At 45.2% G+C, this 19,494-nt stretch overlaps 1 protein-coding gene across 1 annotated transcript in view; it reads right to left on the reverse strand.

Moving 5' to 3' along the window:
- The window catches only part of LOC131190377 (zinc finger protein 850-like), a 35,060-nt gene that overhangs the window by 11,010 nt on the left and 4,556 nt on the right, over window positions 1–19,494 (reverse strand). The window contains exons 2-4 of the mRNA XM_058167697.1: window positions 15,376–15,502; window positions 15,168–15,263; window positions 9,213–10,229 (exon numbers count right to left, since the gene is read on the reverse strand). Of these exons, the coding sequence (XP_058023680.1) occupies window positions 9,213–10,229; window positions 15,168–15,263; window positions 15,376–15,502 (1,240 nt within the window). The remainder of the gene's footprint in view (window positions 1–9,212; window positions 10,230–15,167; window positions 15,264–15,375; window positions 15,503–19,494) is intronic.

Raw genomic sequence — 19,494 nt, forward strand, 5'->3', positions numbered from 1 at the left:
AGACCCAACAAAGCAAGGCATAAAGGTGAAGGCAAGTTCCCTCCTCCACCTCATTTTATTTATATAGCAGTTATTCAGATATGCTATTCCTAAATCTGGAGGCTCAATTTAAGCATCATGGTTTGGCAGTTGTATTTTTCATACAATGGAATGTCTATGGAAATTCTCAATGATCCAGGTCATGGTTGTCCCAAAGGTGCTTTTTCAAAAGGCAACTGGACTTTCTTGTTTTTTCCTTGAAGACATTTCGCTTCTCATCCAAGAACTGAAGCAGCTTCTTGGCTGACAAGCAAAACGTCTTCAAGGAAAAAACAAGGAAGTCCTGTTGCCTTTTGAAAAAGCACCTTTGGGACATAACAATGGAATGAAATCCACACACCCCCTCCCTTGATACTTACTTTTGCAAAAATGTGGAATCAGTTGGTATCTTTGTATAAACTGAAGGTATCTCATAATTCTGAAATGGCCTAGCCCAGGGGTCTGCAACTTTAAACACTCGAAGAGCCATTTGGACCCGTTTCCCACAGAAAAGAAAACACCAGAAGCCCCAAAACCCTTCCCGTGCCTGACTATTTCTTGAATGGCCACAAAACTAGCATATGTAGTTGAATTAAATGTTCTGTTTTCTTCTGACACTTTTGTTTTTTTGGTTTTATCCATGGTTGGCCTATCGGGGTTGAAAAGCTCAATAAATCGTGTGCCAGCGGTTGTTGCATATTGGCAGTTGTGACATATATTTTGAGTGACCGTGAGCCGCAGCAGAGGGGTGAAAGAGCCACAGGTTGCTGACCCCTGACCTAGCTATTTTTTTTTTACATTACAGCATCATGTTTAACTTTTCTAACTAAAGTACTGGAGCTTACTATGTACCAGTATAAATAAAATTGTATATTCAGTGATGGCAGTGGTAGTGGCTGTTGTATCTTTTGTGGTTTCTGTGCAACTAAACTTATAGCATATAAAGGTTAAATTAAAAGCAGGGACCTGCTTAAAGGGAAAGAAAATGAAACTGGGCAGAGGGTTGTTTTATGTATATTTAATTGATGACAATAACTGCTTTATAAATTACTAATGCAAAAACTTGATTTTTTAAAGAAATAGGTTATATAGAGTTGTACATCACAAACTTCTCAAACCAGGACAATTTCAATTTCAAGTTAGAAAAATCAAAGCTTTTACAGATAATTCATCCCTCCTTCTTGTCCCACAATTTAATTATTTAATTACACAATACCAATTCTTAAAACTTGCACCAGGTATTTTCAGAATTCAAGTCTTCAAATTGCCAAGTTTGAAAAACACTGCTCTAAAGAATCTCCAAGCAAGCACTTTTCAGGTGAGCTGGAAACACCAACCCGTCCTCACTACACGTTACTCTGTGTGCAGTTTGACATGCAGCTAAACCCACCTATCCTCCAATAAAACAGACCATGTGCACACTGGATGCTTTGTTAAAGGAACAGGATGGTGAAACAGCAATGATGTGTGTATAGGATGCAGATTTTTTTCCTCAGATGAACATGTGCGCCGGCTGGAGACTTCTTGGTGCTTCTGCTTCCTCCAAACCATAAAAGAAAAGTCTGACAGGATGCATTTTTTGGAGTGAGGGATGCTGAGAAGATGACCCCTTAAAGGGCTGGGTCCCAATAAAGATTCATGTTTGACCACTAAGTGGAGCCCAAGATACATCAAAGAACAACAATAGCAATAAAAATGCATAATTACGTAGGCAAAGTTTATGCTGGAGGCATGACACCTAGAATTTGGGAGCATGCTAACGGGCATTCTAGGAACTGCAGTCTTATCACATCAGCAACGTGTTTGTTTCCGCCAAAATATTTAAAGATACATAACACTCCTCCTCCCAGAAAACACTTTACCTCTATTTACATATTATTTACATGTTATTTTTCGACGTAGTCACGCAAATAACCTGCCTCCTAATTCTTTCGGACCTGCGGTTCAGTCCTGGGAGTTTTGAGCTGGTCGGAGGGGCTGTTTGCTCCTCCCAGCTCTTTCTCTAGGCCATCGGGCCCTGGATTACTTGCAGACTTTTTTCTGGCCATCCGCCTTGGATTACTTTTTGAATTTTCCTGCTGTTTCCATCGGGAACCTGATGGCGCCGCTGGACCTCCGGGACTCAGCTAAGTCTTGCGCCTCCCGGTTATGGTCAGCTGTGGGTTCAAAATGAGTGGTCATGATCTGTTTCATTTAGCTCGGTTTGTTCAGCTATTCGCTTCCTTATCTGATCTATGTGGCGCCCATACCGGGTTGTCTTTAACTCAACCAAGTATGATTTTGGACCGGTTGCTTTTATGATTTGCCAGCCAACTTGGGCCCCATAGTTGCGGCCCACACCGGTCGCCTATGCCCATTTCTCTGTTTTTCTAGTTCCCCTTGTAACCCTCTGGTGTAATGGGATTTAAACGGTCAAGTGGGCACCGGAGCTCCCATCAATAATTCGCTGGGCTTCTGCCTGTAGCAGTGCTTGGGGTTCTGTGCTGAACGGCCAGAAAGAAATCTATCTTTGTTTGCCAGTCACCTGGCTTGAGCCTGGACAATGCCTCCTTAGCGCCCGGACGGAACGCCTGCAAGGCCATTCGACGAGGGTGGAAAGGCGCAGAGGGCATGTCGGATGCCCTCATCTGCCAAGTATTCCTCAAACTGGGCTGCCGTGAATTGCGGGCCGCTGTCGGATACTAGAGTGTCAGGCAACCCGTGGGTTGCAAATAGGTGGCGAGGGCTGCGATTACTGCCTCGGCTGTCATGGATTTCATGAGTATGATCTCCAACCATTTAGAGAATGCGACAACCACTAGGAAGGTTTGGCGTGGAAAGGGCCAGCAAAATCAATGTGGATTCTTGACCAGGGCCCTTGGGGTTTTTCCCATTCCTGACTGGGGCCGTTGGGGGTAGAGGTCTGGACTGGCAAGCCTGGCATTTCCTACCCTCTCTCAGCAATTTCTGAGTCCATGAGTGGCCACCACACATAGCTTCTGCTAGCCCTTCATCCTTCGATCCCTGGGTGACCTCGTGGAGGAGGTCCAATACCTTTCCTCAATTTCTCCGGGATCACCACCGATCACCCCATAGCAGGCACCCCTTGAGCCGAGAGTTCTCACGCTTTTACAAATTCCTTAAACGCCGCTCGAAGGGCCACCCTCTTTGTACCCAACCGAGTACAGTCCTCAACATAATGTCCCGGTATGATGCCCGAGCCACTCCTTAGATGTGACTGGGCCAGAGTCCAAAGAGTCAATTAGCAGGATGGGCGCCCGAGTGGGGTCTTCGATCGCCCTGGTAGTGGGCATCTGCTTAACGCGTCCGCATGCCCCACTTCTTTCCTGGTCGATGCTGCAGCTTGTAGGAATAAGCGGCTAAGAAGATAGTCCATCGGGTCAATCGTGAAGTGCCACAGGCGGGCGGTCGCCAGCCAGTATCCTAACAGCGGTCTGTGGTCAGTACAATTTCAAAGTCTCTACCAAAACATATTCGTGAAACTTTTTACCCTGACACAGCTAGCGCTTCTTTATCTAACTGGCTATAGTTCCTCTCTGGGAGGACATCGCTCTGGAGTAGAAGGCTATAGGGGCTTCTGTGCCGCTTTGAAGTCTGTGGTACAGCCCCCACCCCGTAAGGGGAGGCATCGCAAACCAACAATAATGGCAATGAGCTATGATACTGGATGAGCAGGCTATCGCTCGAGAGCAGGTTTTTTACTGCTTCGAAAGCCCTAGCTTCCGACTTTCCCCAAGACCAAGCAGTATTCTTTCCCAGAAGCTTATGCAGCGGCTCAGCAACGGTTGCCTTGTTTTTTAAAAAGACCGCAGAAAATTCACTAGCCCCAGGAATGCCTGTAGCTCTGTTTTGTTTTTGGGCGCTGGAGCCTTTCTGATTGCCTTGACCTTGCTCTCAGTGGGTGAATTCTTCTTGTCTATTCGTAGCCCAAGAATTCTACGGATTCTACCCCTATCTGGCATTTGTTCACTTTAACCTTTAGTCCGCTGACCGAAAATGCCCAGAACTTTCTCAAACGCCCCCACCTCTAAATTGCTGATATCAATACATCATCAAGTAGGGAACTACCCTGGGAGCCCTTGCAGAAGTCGCTCCATTAAGTTTTGAACAGCCCTGGTGCCACACTCACCCCAAATTGTAATCGGTACACTTGAAAGCCCCTGTGAGTTACAATCGCTTGGGCTTCGCTGTGTTGGCGCTCACGGCAGTTGTTGGTAGGCTTGAGCCAAGTCTAACTTTGCAAAGACTTGCCCTTGCCCCAAAGAGTGCAGTGTGTTGCACCACGGAACTGGGTAAAGCGCTTTGTAAGGCTTTGTTTAACGCCGCCTTGTAGTCAGCGCAGATTCTAATTGACCCATCTGGTTTTACTGGGTGACGATTGGCGCCTCCCACTTTGCGTGATCGACTGGCACCAAAATCCTGATTTATGAGCTTATCTAGCCCTTGTCAATTTTAGGTTTAGGGCAAAGGGACCTCCTTGCCTTTAACCTAATGGGAGCTACCTGGGGTCTAAGTTGAAGGAAATAGGGGTCCCTTGTACTTGCCCAGGCAGTCCTTGAAGACATCTTCGAACTGCTCATGAGTATGTCTTTCAGGTTACAGTCACTTTGTAGATGCCAGTCACCCCATGCCCAGTGCACGAAACCAGTCTAGTCCCAACAAACTAGGCAGGGTCCCTTCGACGATCGTGATGGGCAGGGTCTTCTTGTGTGGTCCGTGACTGACTCGGACAGAGGTGGTCCTCAACAGGGATGCGATTCCCTTGGTAGTCGTGGACTCAGAGCCGCTGTGTTTGCAGGTGGCGCCGCGACTGATGGCAGTGACTTGCCAAAGTGTCCCAGGACATGATGGTGATCGCTGACCCGTGTCCACTTCGAGTCGGCACCGCATTTCTATTTTGGGTTTGGTGAAGATCTTTCTCCACCGGTTGAGGCGCGCCTATGACCAGTCGCTTGATTTGAATTCGCGCTTTTTGTTTGAGCCAATCGCGGGTCGCCTTGCCGATCCCGCCTGATTGGCCGATTTGAATTTTCGGGAAGGTTGGGGAGCTCGACAGACTTGAGCTAGGTGCCCTTCCGCCGACATGTTGCGCCCTGAACTTGCATTGTTGGCGCTGGTGTTGACCTCCGCAACTTCCGTGATTCGCCCGGGTCCTCTTTGTCGCTTTCGGTTCGACAAACCCTTCCTCATCCTCACCGCCGGATTCGGTCTGGATCTCTTCTGGTGCACCGGGTGCTGATTGTGCTCGCGTGTGAGTGGCTTTTGCAGTGTCTCCCCGCTTGGGTGGACATTTCATGCGCCTGGCTTCGCCCAGAGCGCTTGCCAGCGAGATTGCTTTTGATAGCAGCCGCCCAAAAACGCATGTCTCTGACCCCACGGATGAGTTGCTCCAGCAGCACCTCGCCCAGGTCTCGTACCCACAGTCTTGGAGGCTTTCCGCAGGGCGGCCATGTAGTCGCCGATGGATTCGCCTCTAGCTGTCGGGCGCCTCCAATTCAAAACGCCGACGATTTGGACGGCGTTGGCGCAAATGGTTTTTTAGCAGGGTTTGCAGAGTTTGCCACGATACCGATTGTACCGGGCGTTGGCTCTGCCAGGGCTTCCGCGATGTCGATGACCTCGACCGCAGTGGCTCAAGAAATATGCCCTTTATGTTGTCTGAACTCCTTGCAGTTCGTTGTTTAGAAAGCTCAAACGGGTCATGTACGCTCCCATTTCTCTAGGCTGGGTCGAACGGCGCGGGCGGAGTGTAACTGGCCATCTCCGCGTTTCTGCCCTGTGTTTGCTGGGTTCGGTTCTTCCGTGCTTCAGCTCGGTTCTGGTTCTCCTTAGCCTCGAGATACCACCCTCGTCGCCAGTGTTAAGTTCGGGAAGTAACGAGGCTGGAGACCAGGGTAGTGACAACAGCTCTTTAATATAGGGTGAACCCAGCAACCTGGCTGGGGAAAAACCTCCCCTTATATACTGTTTAACCGGCGGCTTCAACCAATCAGCAACGTGCTTGTTTCCCGCCAAAATATTTAAAGATACATAACAATAGCAGTTATTCAGGTATGCTATCTGGATATCCTTAATCTGGAGGCTCAGTTTAAGCATCATGGCTCAGCATTTGTATTTTTCATACAATGGAATGTCTATGGAAATTCTCAATGATCCAGGTCATGGTTGTCTCAAAGGTGCTTTTTCAAAAGGCAACTGGACTTTCTTGTTTTTTCCTTGAAGACATTTCGCTTCTCATCCAAGAACTGAAGCATCTTCTTGGCTGAGAAGCAAAACGTCTTCAAGGAAAAAACAAGGAAGTCCAGTTGCCTTTTGAAAAAGCACCTTTGGGACATAACAATGGAATGAAATCCACACACCCCCTCCCTTGATACTTACTTTTGCAAAAATGTGGAATCAGTTGGTATCTTTGTATAAACTGAAGGTATCTCATAATTCTGAAATGGCCTAGCCCAGGGGTCTGCAACTTTAAACACTCGAAGAGCCATTTGGACCCATTTCCCACAGAAAAGAAAACACCAGAAGCCCCAAAACCCTTCCCGTGCCTGACTATTTCTTGAATGGCCACAAAACTAGCATATGTAGTTGAATTAAATGTTCTGTTTTCTTCTGACACTTTTGTTTTTTTGGTTTTATCCATGGTTGGCCTATCGGGGTTGAAAAGCTCAATAAATCGTGTGCCAGCAGTTGTTGCATATTGGCAGTTGTGACATATATTTTGAGTGACCGTGAGCCGCAGCAGAGGGGTGAAAGAGCCACATGCGGCTCCAGAGCCGCAGGTTGCTGACCCCTGACCTAGCTATTTTTTTTTTTTTACATTACAGCATCATGTTTAACTTTTCTAACTAAAGTACTGGAGCTTACTATGTACCAGTATAAATAAAATTGTATATTCAGTGATGGCAGTGGTAGTGGCTGTTGTATCTTTTGTGGTTTCTGTGCAACTAAACTTATAGCATATAAAGGTTAAATTAAAAGCAGGGACCTGCTTAAAGGGAAAGAAAATGAAACTGGGCAGAGAGTTGTTTTATGTGTATATTTAATTGATGACAATAACTGCTTTATAAATTACTAATGCAAAAAACTTGATTTTTTTAAAGAAATAGGTTATATAGAGTTGTACATCACAAACTTCTCAAACCAGGACAATTTCAATTTCAAGTTAGAAAAATCCGGCGAAAGCTTTTACAGATAATTCATCCCTCCTTCTTGTCCCACAATTTAATTATTTAATTACACAATACCAATTCTTAAAACTTGCACCAGGTATTTTCAGAATTCAAGTCTTCAAATTGCCAAGTTTGAAAAACACTGCTCTAAAGAATCTCCAAGCAAGCACTTTTCAGGTGAGCTGGAAACACCAACCCGTCCTCACTACACGTTACTCTGTGTGCAGTTTGACATGCAGCTAAACCCACCTATCCTCCAATAAAACAGACCATGTGCACACTGGATGCTTTGTTAAAGGAACAGGATGGTGAAACAGCAATGATGTGTGTATAGGATGCAGATTTTTTTCCTCAGATGAACATGTGCGCCGGCTGGAGACTTCTTGGTGCTTCTGCTTCCTCCAAACCATAAAAGAAAAGTCTGACAGGATGCATTTTTTGGAGTGAGGGATGCTGAGAAGATGACCCCTTAAAGGGCTGGGTCCCAATAAAGATTCATGTTTGACCACTAAGTGGAGCCCAAGATACATCAAAGAACAACAATAGCAATAAAAATACATAATTACATAGGCAAAGTTTATGCTGGAGGCATGACACCTAGAATTTGGGAGCATGCTAACGGGCATTCTAGGAACTGCAGTCTTATCACATCAGAAAGTTATAGGATGAATACAGCAATAATTTTACCCCGGTCATTTCTAGACTAGCAATCATGCATATCAACGAGGCAGTGGTTTGGAAGATCCTCCCCAGGGGTGGGTTCTACTTACCTTTACTACCGGTTCGCAATGGGATCACTGCACGCGTGTGCTCACTTCATTCATGCCCATGTGCTTCTACACAGATCGTCTATGACGACATCCAGGTGGGTGGGCGGAGCCTCCTGCCGGTTTTACTACCGGTTCTCAAGAACCGGACCGAACCTGGGGCAACCCACCGCTGGTCCTCCCACTGTCTTCCTGTGCCAACCATTGTTTCCTTCATAAAAAGTCTCCCCCCCAAAAAAAAAAATCGGTTGCAGTTTGAACCAGGAAAAAAAGCCATAGAAAGCACCACTTCAATAGAGCCCACACAAGCATTTACACCCTTCAGTATGGCCAGCTTGCTGCTGTTTTGAAAGATGAAAGATAAACAATGGATAAACTGATGAACCCAAAATGTTGTGGGAGGAACAACATGGAACAACTGAACCAGTTGCTCTACATAGCACTAGCAGTAGCATTTAGTCTGATATACAGGGGTCCCCAACCTGTGGGCTGCAGCCCGCTACAGGTGTGTGACCTATTGACCACAGGGCTGCGTGAGTGGTTGGCCATTGTGGGCATGTGGGCATGTGCGCACCCCCCCATTCATGCTAGTGTCATTGCGAGCGCCACATAGGTGCTACCATTGCCACCACAAGCATCGCACACACACTCGCAGCACTGTTCATGCCCACAACCCCGTCCTCTTGTGTGAATGCGTCTGCGCATTCACCTGCCCCTCCCCCACCCCTCCAGGCCACTCACCCAGAAAGGTTGGGGAACTCTGTGAACCCTAAAACATAGTGTTTTATAGCACCCTTGGGTGATTTAAAATGTAAGCAGCATTTGCATATTGGCCCCAACAATCTCGCTCCTCATTTTACCGATCTCAAAAGGATGGAAGGCTGAGTCAACCATCAGGATCGAACTCTTGGCTGTGGGCAGTGATAGCCTATGATACTGCCCTTTAAACACTGAGCCACTAGGGCCCCACGTGCAACTGCCATTAAAACTCAGTCCTTCCCACGATTTAGTTGTACATCTGTCTTCAACATTACTTCTGCCATCAGTATATCTGCTTTCCTCCATCGGCATCAATGAAACATTATTTTTAAGAACCTTTTAAAAAAAAAAAATGTAAATTATTCAGAATGTATTCCATTTCAGTCCACCAAAAAACTAAATGTAAATTATTCAGAATGTAGTCCGCCAATCTATATTGAATAACGTTTCCTTGGCCTTCAAAGCCACCGTCCCATTTAAGGTCGTCACCGGGCCTAACTCCTCAAATGAACTTGATGGTGGACCTTGAGATGGTAACGCCGCCTAAAACATTTCCCACACTCTAAGCATTTGTAGGGTTTCTCTCCTGTGTGAATTCGCTGGTGTTTCACAAGATTGGACAGCTGAGCGAAACACTTCTTACACGCCAGGCAGTTGTACGGTTTTTCTCCCGTGTGGATGCGTTGGTGACTCACAAGAGCCGAGCGTTGAGCGAAACACTTCCCACACGTGGGGCATTTGTGGGGCTTCTCCCCCGTGTGGACCCTCTGGTGATTCACAACATCTGAATGGATCATAAAAGATTTCCCACACTGTGGGCATTTGTAAGGTCTCTCCCCTGTGTGGATCCTCCTGTGTTTCACCAGATCAGATTGTTGGGCAAAACTTTTTCCGCAGTTCAAGCATTTGTAGGGTTTCTCCCCCGTGTGAATTCTCTGGTGGTTGACAAGGTTCGACTGGTGAGCGAAGCGTTTGCCACACTCCTGACACTTGTAGGGTTTCTCTCCGGTGTGGACTCTTTGATGGCTCACTAGGACAGACTGACGGGCAAAACATTTGGTACAATGTAAGCATTTGTACGGTTTTTCTCCAGTGTGAACTCTCTGGTGATTGATGAGAACCGAGTGACGGGCAAAGCACTTCCCACACTCCAGACATTTATAAGGTTTCTCCCCCGTGTGGACCCTTCGGTGTCGGATGAGTTGTGACCTCTGAGTAAAACGTTTCACACACTCCAGGCACTCATAAGGCTTTTCTCCTGTGTGGATTCGGTGGTGGTTGGCAAGCACGGACTGCCGTGAAAAACACTTTCCACACTCGAAGCATTTAAAGGGCCTCTCTCCTGTATGGACGCGCTGGTGTTTCGCGAGCTCTGAGCGATGAACAAAATATTTTGAACATTCCAGGCATTTAAAAGGTTTCTCTCCCTTGTGAACTAGTCGATGTATAGCAAGATCCGATTTCTGAACGAAGCATTTTCCACATTTACGACAGGAATTCCTTTTCCTCAGTGTCTCTGGGGAGAGAAAAACAAATCTTGAAAATAGAAGGGGCAACGCATTTTAAAGAATTCCTGAATGAGCAATTAGTTATCTATCTATCTATAGCAATGATGGCTAACCTTTTTGCCATTGCGTGCCAAGAGTGGGGGGAGCGCGCGCATGCCCACACCCATAATTCAATGCACACCTCCCCCACACACATGCACGTGTGACTCCCCCATGCTCCCCCCACTTTTAGCACACGATGGCATGGTGGGCCCGGTAGGCCCGTTTTTCGCCCTCCCCAGGATCCAGAGGCTTCCTAGGGGCCTTGAGAGGGCGAACACGGCTTCCCCTCCCCCGGAGGCCCCCTGGAGGCCGGAAAGAGACTGTTTCCCAACTTCCAGTGGGCCCAGAAGGCCCGAAAATCAGCTGGACGGCACGCACATGTACACCGGAGCAAAGCTAGGGCAACGCTTGCGTGCCCACCGCTATGGCTCCAGATGCCACTTGTGGCACGCGTGCCATAGGTTCGCCATCACGGATCTATAGGAAAGCAATAGCCAAACTGATACTGATATTTTGTAATAAATATAATAAATATGTGTGTGTGTGTGTGTGTGTGTGTGTGTGTAGGTCTTTGGTTATTCGGGTTTTCTCCCGCGTAAAACTGGAAGTATCTTGGCGACGTTTCAACGAAGTCTCATTCGTCATCTTCAGGCTTCAGCTTCGTGCTAGATATTATATAATCTTTTTGTACGATACCTACATATATTGTTATGACAGAATTAAATAAATAAAATAAAAAAATAAATATATTTACTTGCTAAAGGAGATATATAGAGGTCTCTATGTAGGTCTTTGGTTGTTCGGGTTTTCTCTCGTGTAAAATTGGAAGTGTCTTGGCGACGTTTCGACAAAGTCTCATTCGTCATCTTCAGGCTTCAGCTTCGTGCTTCTGAGAGCAATTCGTGCTTCTGGGAGCAATTTGTCATCTTCAGGCTTCACGAAGCTGAAGCCTGAAGATGACGAATGAGACTTCGTCGAAACGTCGCCAAGACACTTCCAATTTTACGCGGGAGAAAACCCGAATAACCAAAGACCTACATACAAACACCCGCGAAAACCTCAGAAAACACACACACACACATATAAACACACACACACACATACACACACAACACATACACACACAGAGTGGGTTTGGGATTTTTTGTTTTTCAGTCTTTACACAATCCAGAGCCTCATGGTTTGATCTGTGCAGCTGTATAAATCTCAAAAATAAATAAACCCATGAAGGCCTTTGTGATTAATTGAAGGCTTTGCCCATATCATATAAACCCTTGGCCAGGAATTTAATAGCAGAGTTAATCAATGGGGAATTGGTTGATTCACTTATGGTCTGCAGTGGTTTCCTTAACAATTGTGGCAAAATTAATTGTAAAATCGTCATGTGATGACTATGAATTTTCTGGTCCCTAGTGTGGTAAATCGAAGATTGCCTGTAATCAATTGTGTGTTTTTAAGCAAGAGTCAAGAATTAGAGGCTAAAGGACATGTTTATTGATTAAGAGCAGTCTGGAATCAAGAAAATTTAATGGAGTTATACCTCTTCAGAGATTTCAGCTGATTTCAGATCAACAAGAGCCAACCAAACTAAAATGTTTAAGCTTTTATTACATTTTTTCCTAGGTTATAATATTTTCTTAGCTGCATTGTAATCTGCTTTTACATTCCATGTTTTTTTTCCATAACTTTTGGAATTTACTGGTTTGAGATTTATGATTTACAGCCTAGAGTGAGCTCATGGACTCTATAATTTGACAATGTTCAATTTTCCTTCCTTGCTGTTTAATTTGGCTTTTTTGTGACACAAAACTGTCTATACAACTCATTTTGAATAGAAACTGAATTCCTTACGTTTATGCAAGAAACCCAAGTGAGAAATTGTGATTGATTAGCAATGGCTGCATCAATTAGCCATAATATTTTCCTTTTCCCCCCCTGATTTTTAATATCGTTAAATATGCAAATTGCACCTGCTGTTCCTAGCTTGAGGGTAATTGAGCATAGAATTATTCTGTTAGCTTCATTTCAGCTCATTCCACTGCTTCTACATATTAATTACTACATATTAATTAACTACTTAGTTTACTGCTTCTACATATTAATTATGTCTAACTCCGTTTTTTCAGCATGGCAAGTTAATTTTGTCCAGTCAAATTCTATGGAGATATTATTTGTTGTTAGTTGCGAAGTCATGTCCGACCCATCGCGACCCCATGGACAACATTCCTCCAGGCCTTCCTGTCCTCTACCATCCTCTGGAGTCCATTTAAACTCATGCCTACTGCTTCAGTGACTCCATCCAGCCACCTCGTTTTCTGTCGTCCCCTTCTTCTTTTGCCCTCAATCTTTCCCAGCATTAGGCTCTTCTCCAGTGAGTCCTTCTTTCTCATTAGGTGGCCGAAGTATTTCAGTTTCATCTTCAGCATCTGGTCTTCTAAAGAGCAGTCAGGGTTGATCTCCTCTAGGACTGACTTGTTTGTTCGCCTTGCAGTCCAAGGGACTCGCAGGAGTCTTCTCCAGCACCAGAGTTCAAAGGCCTCAATTCTTTGGCGCTCAGCCTTTCTTATGGTCCAACCTTCACAGCCATACATTGCAACTGGAAAAAACATAGCTTTGACTATACGCACTTTTGTTGGCAGGGTGATGTCTCTGCTTTTTAGTACGCTGTTTAGATTTGCCATAGCTTTCCTCCCCAGGAACAAGCGTCTTTTAATTTCTTGGCTGCAGTCCCCATCTGCGGTGATCTTGGTGCCCAGGAAAATAAAATCTGTCACTACCTCCATTTCTTCACCATCTATCTGCCAGGAATTGAAAGGGACGGATGCCATGATTTTTGTTTTCTTAATGTTGAGTTTCAAGCCAACTTTTGCACTCTCCTCCTTCACCCGCATCAAGAGACTCTTTAGTTCCTCTTAGGAGATATTATACTTGTTACCATAAGAGGGAGCTCCTAAATAAGGAATCATTATTTGAAGCCATTTCATAGGGCGGAGGAGGGGGGGGATCTATGTGGTCATGGACTTGGTGGCACATAATCAATAATTAGGAGATATTAATGAAATGGATATCTTAAAACTTAATTTCTGTTGTGGCTCTCCTTAGCTTTCCTTGATTTTATACATTTTGGACCTATTTTAATTTCACTGATTTTCTGCACTTGAATCTTTATATTCATTTTGAATTTTTAAATTTGTTTGGACTAGTATAGTATACTCATTCTTAACTGGCCCTAGTTCCAACACAAAAGACTGATGGTTATTCTAAAACTAAATAACCTAAACAGGTGCTTTATTTGGAATTTATTATAAAACCTGCAGTGTTTTAAACACTTTCTTTACATTGTAGTGCATGTGAGTCTAAAGAAATTTGTGGCATGGAATTCATTTCAGTCTCTCAGAAAGAAAGATCAAATCCAAGTGGCCTACATGGTTGTATTTTGAAGGATCTGTTCAGGGGTGGGCTTAAGATCCTTTAGCAACGGGTTCGTTGCCCCGTTGCTGGGTGGATGTGGCCAGGGGTGAAATGTAAAATTTGTTACTACTGATTCTGTGGCCGTGGCTTGGTGGTGGTGGGGGTAATGTGACTGGGTGGATGGGTGTGGCCAATTTTTTTTTCTTTTAAAAGCATGTTAAAATGCTTTTTAAATACTTTTAAATGCTTTTAAAAGCCTCTGATGATCAGGCAACTCAGCTGGGATCGCCAGAGGAGCCTTTTAAAAGCATTTTTATAGCCTTTTCGGCTGAAGAGGCTGTAGAAAAAAATGCTTTGAAAGAGTTCTGATGATCCCAGCTGAGCCACATGATCATCAGAGGTTTTTGTTTTTGTTTTACTTTTAAAAGCATTTTTTCGGCTGAAGAAAAAATGCTTTTAAAAGTAAAAAAAACCCGTCCGATGATTGCGCAGCTCAGCTGGGCATGAGGGGGGGGCAGGGATTTTTGCTACCAGTTCTCCGAACCACCCGCCACCATCGCTACCAGATCAGGCGATCCTGTCCGAACCGGGAGCATTTCACCCCTGGATGTAGCCATAGTGGGCGTGGCCTAGTAGGTCACCTGCACCACAGCGGGTGGGGGAGGTGTTTTTTGCCCTCCCCAGGCTCCGGGGGCTTTTCTTGACCCTTCGGTAGGGCAAAAACTGCTTCCCCTGCAGTCCGGAAGCGGGAAACAGGCCTGTTTCAGGACTCCCGGAACCTCTGGTAGGCCTGTTTTTTGCCCTCCCAGATCTTTTGCAGATCCCTGCATTTACCTGGAATGATGAACGGGCCATGTGGAGACTCCTGGGAGGGGCAGGGCAGGGTGGGCGTAGGCGTGGCCAGCCAATAGTGGCATTTAGGGGTTCCCTGAACCCTGGCGATCCTTAGCTAGATGATCACCTGAACCCTGCCGAAACCCCAGGAGCCCAACCCTGGATCTGTTCAAATAAAATATACTGTAAGTAGTCCTTGACTTACAACAATTCATTTAGTGACTATTTGACATTACAGTGGCACTGAAAAAGGTGACTTCTTGACCATTTTTCACACTTACGACCGTTGCAGCATCCCCATGGTCACCTGATCAACATTTAGACACTTAGCAACTGGTTCATACTTACGACGGCTGCAGTGTTCCAGGGTCATGTGATCACATTTTGAGATTTTCTGACAAGCAGAGTCAATGGGGAAGCCAGATTCCCTTATCCATGGTTGTTACTAACTTATCAACTGCAGTGAGTCACTTAACAACCGTGGCAAGAAAGGACGTAAAATGTGGCAAAATTCATTTAACAAATGTCTCCCCTAGCCATGTAAATTTTGGGCTCAGTTGTGGTCGTAAGTTGAGGACTACCTATACTGAGACAAAAGAAAGAGAGATACCCGTGGCTTTTATTTGCCAGTTGAGATATTTTGTTTTTTCACCTCTCACCTGAGCTGTTGGCATCCACCCCTTGAGAATCTAACAGCCAAGGTTCTTCTCCTCGTTCTATACGAGCGATGAGATTTGGCTTCGGAACAGGAAACCCTTGACAGAAAATCAAATTAAAAATCACTGCCCTGAAAATGCAAGGGAGAAGCAGAGATGGATCACAGCCCTTTATATCCGTTTAGCTCAAAGAAAGAAAGGAGACTCATACCTAAGGAGGCCACGTTTTCATAATTCTCCACCATGACTTCTTTGTATAAAGCTCTCTGGGCGGGATCCAGGAGAGCCCCCTGACCTGCAGTGAAATACACGGCCACATCTTTAAACGACACCAGCCTCTGAAAGGACAAAGAAAATGGATTCAGATTCCTTGCCTCAGTGGTGGGTTTCACATTTTTTTTACTACCGGTTCTGTGGGTGTGGCTTGGTGGGCGTGGCATGATTTAGTGGGTGTGGCATCTTGGTGGGCGTGGCAGGGGAAGGATACTGTAAAATCTCCATTCCCTCCCCAATCCAGGGAAGAATACTGTAAAATCTCCATTCCCTCCCCATGCCAGGGGAAGGATACTGTAAAATCTCCATTCCCTCCCCAAGCCAGGGAAGAATACTGTAAAATCTCCATTCCCTCCCCATGCCAGGGGAAGGTTACTGTAAAATCTCCATTCCCTCCCCAATCCAGGGAAGGATACTGTAAAATCTCCATTCCCTCCCCATGCCAGGGGAAGGTTACTGTAAAATCTCCATTCCCTCCCCAATCCAGGGAAGGATACTGTAAAATCTCCATTCCCTCCCCAATCCAGGGGAAGGTTACTGCAAAATCCCCATTTCCTCTCAATCAGCTGGGACTTGGGAGGCAGAGAATAGATGGGGGCGTGGCCAGTCAGAATTTTTACTACCGTTTCTCTGAACTACTCAAAATTTCCACTACCGGTTCTCCAGAATGGGTCAGAACCTGCTGAAACCCACCTCTGCCTTGCCTCTCCAAACCCTCTTCCTGGGTCAGTACCAGTGGTGGGTTTCACTTACCTATGCTACCGGTTCGCTCGCGCTCACGCATGCACATGCACAGAGCGTATTTGATCATGTTCGGGCGGGTGGGTGGAGCCTCCTGCCACCTCTACTTACCGGTTCGCCTGAACCGGGGCGAACCGGTAGCAACCCACCACTGGTCAATACCTGGTAAAGGGACCTTGGAGTCCTAGTGGATAATCATTTAAATATGAGCCAGCAGTGTACGGCAGCCACCAAAAAGGCTAATACAATCCTTGATTGTATAAACAGAGGCACAGGATCAAAATCATGTGATGTATTACTACCACTTTATAAAGCCTTAGTAAGGCCAGACCTGGAATACTGCATGCAGATTTGGTCCCCACGTTACTAAAAAAATGTTGAGACTTTGGAAAAAGTGCAAAGAACCACAACTAAGATGATTAAAGGGCCTGGAAACAAAAACATGAAAAACCATTGCAGGAATTGAGTATGGCTAGTCTAGAGAAAAGGAGGACTAGGGGAGACATGATAGCAGTATTCCAGTATTTGAGAGGCTGCCACAAAGAAGAGGGGATCAACTTATTTTCCAAAGCACCCGAGTGCAAAACAAGAAACAATGGATGGAAACTAAACAAGCAGAGAAGCAACCTAGAATTAAGGAGAAACTTCGTAACAGTGAGGACAGTTAACCAGTGGAACAGGTTGCCTTCAGATGTTGTGGGTGCTTCATCACTGGAGGTTTTTAAGAAGAGACTGGACAGCCACTTGTCTGAAATGACAGTCTCCTGCTTGAGCAGGGGGTTGGACTAGAAGACCTCCAAAGTCCCTTCCAGCTGTATTCTGATTGATTAAAGAAATTGGCTTCCACAATTGGCCCAGAAACAAAACAAACACAGTCAGACCAACACCGCCCAACGGTTTAAGCTTTTTCCAATACTATATAGGTAGTCCTCAACTTACAACTATTTGTTTAGTGACCGTTTTTCATAATTTACGGTCGCTGCAGCATCCCCATTGTGATCACATGATCAAAATTTGGACACCTGGCAATTGGCATGTATTTATGATGACTGCAGTGTCCTGCAGTGTCACATGATCCCCTTTTGTGACCTTCTGACAAACAAAGTCAATGGGGAAGCCAGATTCACTTAGCAACCATGCTACTAACTTAACAAATGTGGTAAGGAAAGTCGTAAAATGGGGCAAAACTCACCTAACAAATTTCTCACTTAGCAACATAAATTTTGGGCTCAACTGTGATCCTAAGGACTACCTGCATTCTTCAAATTTAAGTTCACAATCAGATATCTTTGGTGCGTAGCTTTTCTTTTATGTACACTGAGAGCGTATGCACCAAGACAAATTCCTTGTGTGTCCAATCACACTTGGCCAATAAAAATTCTATTCTATTCTATTTTTGGTGCTGTGTCCCTATGCATGGCAAAGTTTATCCTTGCAGCTGTGAGCATATAGTATCTCAATAAGTTCTTGTTTCTTGTTAACATATTCTGGAATTATACCAAGTTAAACGTGATTTCATTTCAAATTGAATCTCTAAAATTCAGCATCCCTGAATTTATTGCTATCTATATTTTTCCAGTATGTATGTACCGCATGCAGCATGTGGTGAAATATCCCTTCTGTTTCATGGCATTTCCAACATTTGTTATTGAATAATTTATCTATATAGGAGCTGGGAACCATCTGTAAATGATTTTATAGCAATTATAACTTAAAGTGAATTTAATGGATTTGGTCCATGGTTTTTCCCACTGTTGAGTTGTGGCTATTTCTTTAAAGTTCTGCATCCATTTTATCATACTTTTTTTGTACTTATTCTATCTCCCTGTCATATCAGGTTTGACAGTAGGAGTTGATATATGCGCCTTAACAGATGGTGTTGATTTTGTATAGGACGTGTTTCAAATTCTGTCACTTTTCTTAATGTCTCTCCTTCATTCTTAAGCTCAGATTTTATTCTTCCAACCATTTTTAAGAACATCTTACCCTGGTATATTCCAGCCTTTTGAATAAGGATTACTTTGTCCTTAATCTATTCATGGATCTGAGTGTTGTAGTCCGACAGCAGCCTACAGAGCTGGCAACAGAGTCGGACAGCGATGAGGCTGAGGTGAGGCCAGAGCCATTGGGAAGTGAGGTGCGGACTCCAGAGCCTCCAGCAACTGATAGTAGTGAGGCAGAGGAACAGGAGGAGCCTGTTCCTAATGCACGCAGGAGAAGAGCTGCCAGAAGGCAAGAGCAGCTCAAGCAGAGAGGACAACTTGGCAGTAGGGCCAAGAGATGACTGGCCCCTCCCATAAGGCTTAATGCAGACCAGTACAGGCATTTGGCCTTTGCCGGAAAACAACGTTGTAGCTGCATCTTCTGCTTCATCTACGTCTTTGTTTTTGTGGCTTCTGGACGTTTGCCAGGAAGGGCCTTTGGCAGTTTGCCTAATTGGACCAAGGTTTGTGAGATAACTGAGGAATTTGTGTTGGGAGGCATTTGTTTTACTTTGAGTTGAACGACGCTGGGAATGAAGTAATTCCCAGCTGTTTGAATAAAGTTTGTTTGTTTTTTCACCGACTGAATTTATTACTATCTACTTGGGCCTGGGTCACAACACTGAGTGAACCTTATCTGAGTATTAATTCCTGTTTCCTTTACTGTAAATATCTCCGACATGGAAAGTATTAGAAGGGGAGGATAAATTAAGACTCTTGGGCTTATTATTTTTTACTAAGAAATTCCATGCTTTTATCAACCTATTAAAGTATTTGTTGTGTCTCGTCCGCTCTCACCTCAGCCGGGGTCTTCTTATCTGCTTCCGAACACGGAGGAATGTTCTAGTATGCCTCCCGGCCCCAGCCCTGGCTCCATGCCCAGACAGGCTGAAGAAGAAGAAATACCTCCAGCCCCCAGCTCTGGCTCCATGCCCAGGCAAACGGAGCAACTAGACCCCTCCCCCTCCTCCACAGCATGTGAGCCTGAGGAAGGTCTATTACCAAAAGCTGCCGACTGGAGTGACCCTCGCGTCAGAAGACTTGATAGGCGGAAGCAACAGAAGGAAGGGAGGGGCAGGCCTGGATAAGTGCTGAGTCATGGAGCCACACCCCATGGCCTATATAAAGGATCTGCTTTCTGGCATTCTCTGAGTCAGGCAAAGTCTAAACATATCTTGCTGAAGTCACTTTCTGGTCTCCTGCTTGCCCTGAGGACTTTGCTAGGACTTTGGCAGAGCTGCAGAGGCACACCTGATTCGGATTTCCCTGACCCGGCCGTCAGCGGAGGAGTGGGACACGACAGTATTACATAGCTTGAACTTGGTGGAATATGC

This window comes from Ahaetulla prasina, chromosome 2 (genome assembly GCF_028640845.1).
Source record: "Ahaetulla prasina isolate Xishuangbanna chromosome 2, ASM2864084v1, whole genome shotgun sequence".
Lineage (NCBI taxonomy): Eukaryota > Metazoa > Chordata > Lepidosauria > Squamata > Colubridae > Ahaetulla > Ahaetulla prasina.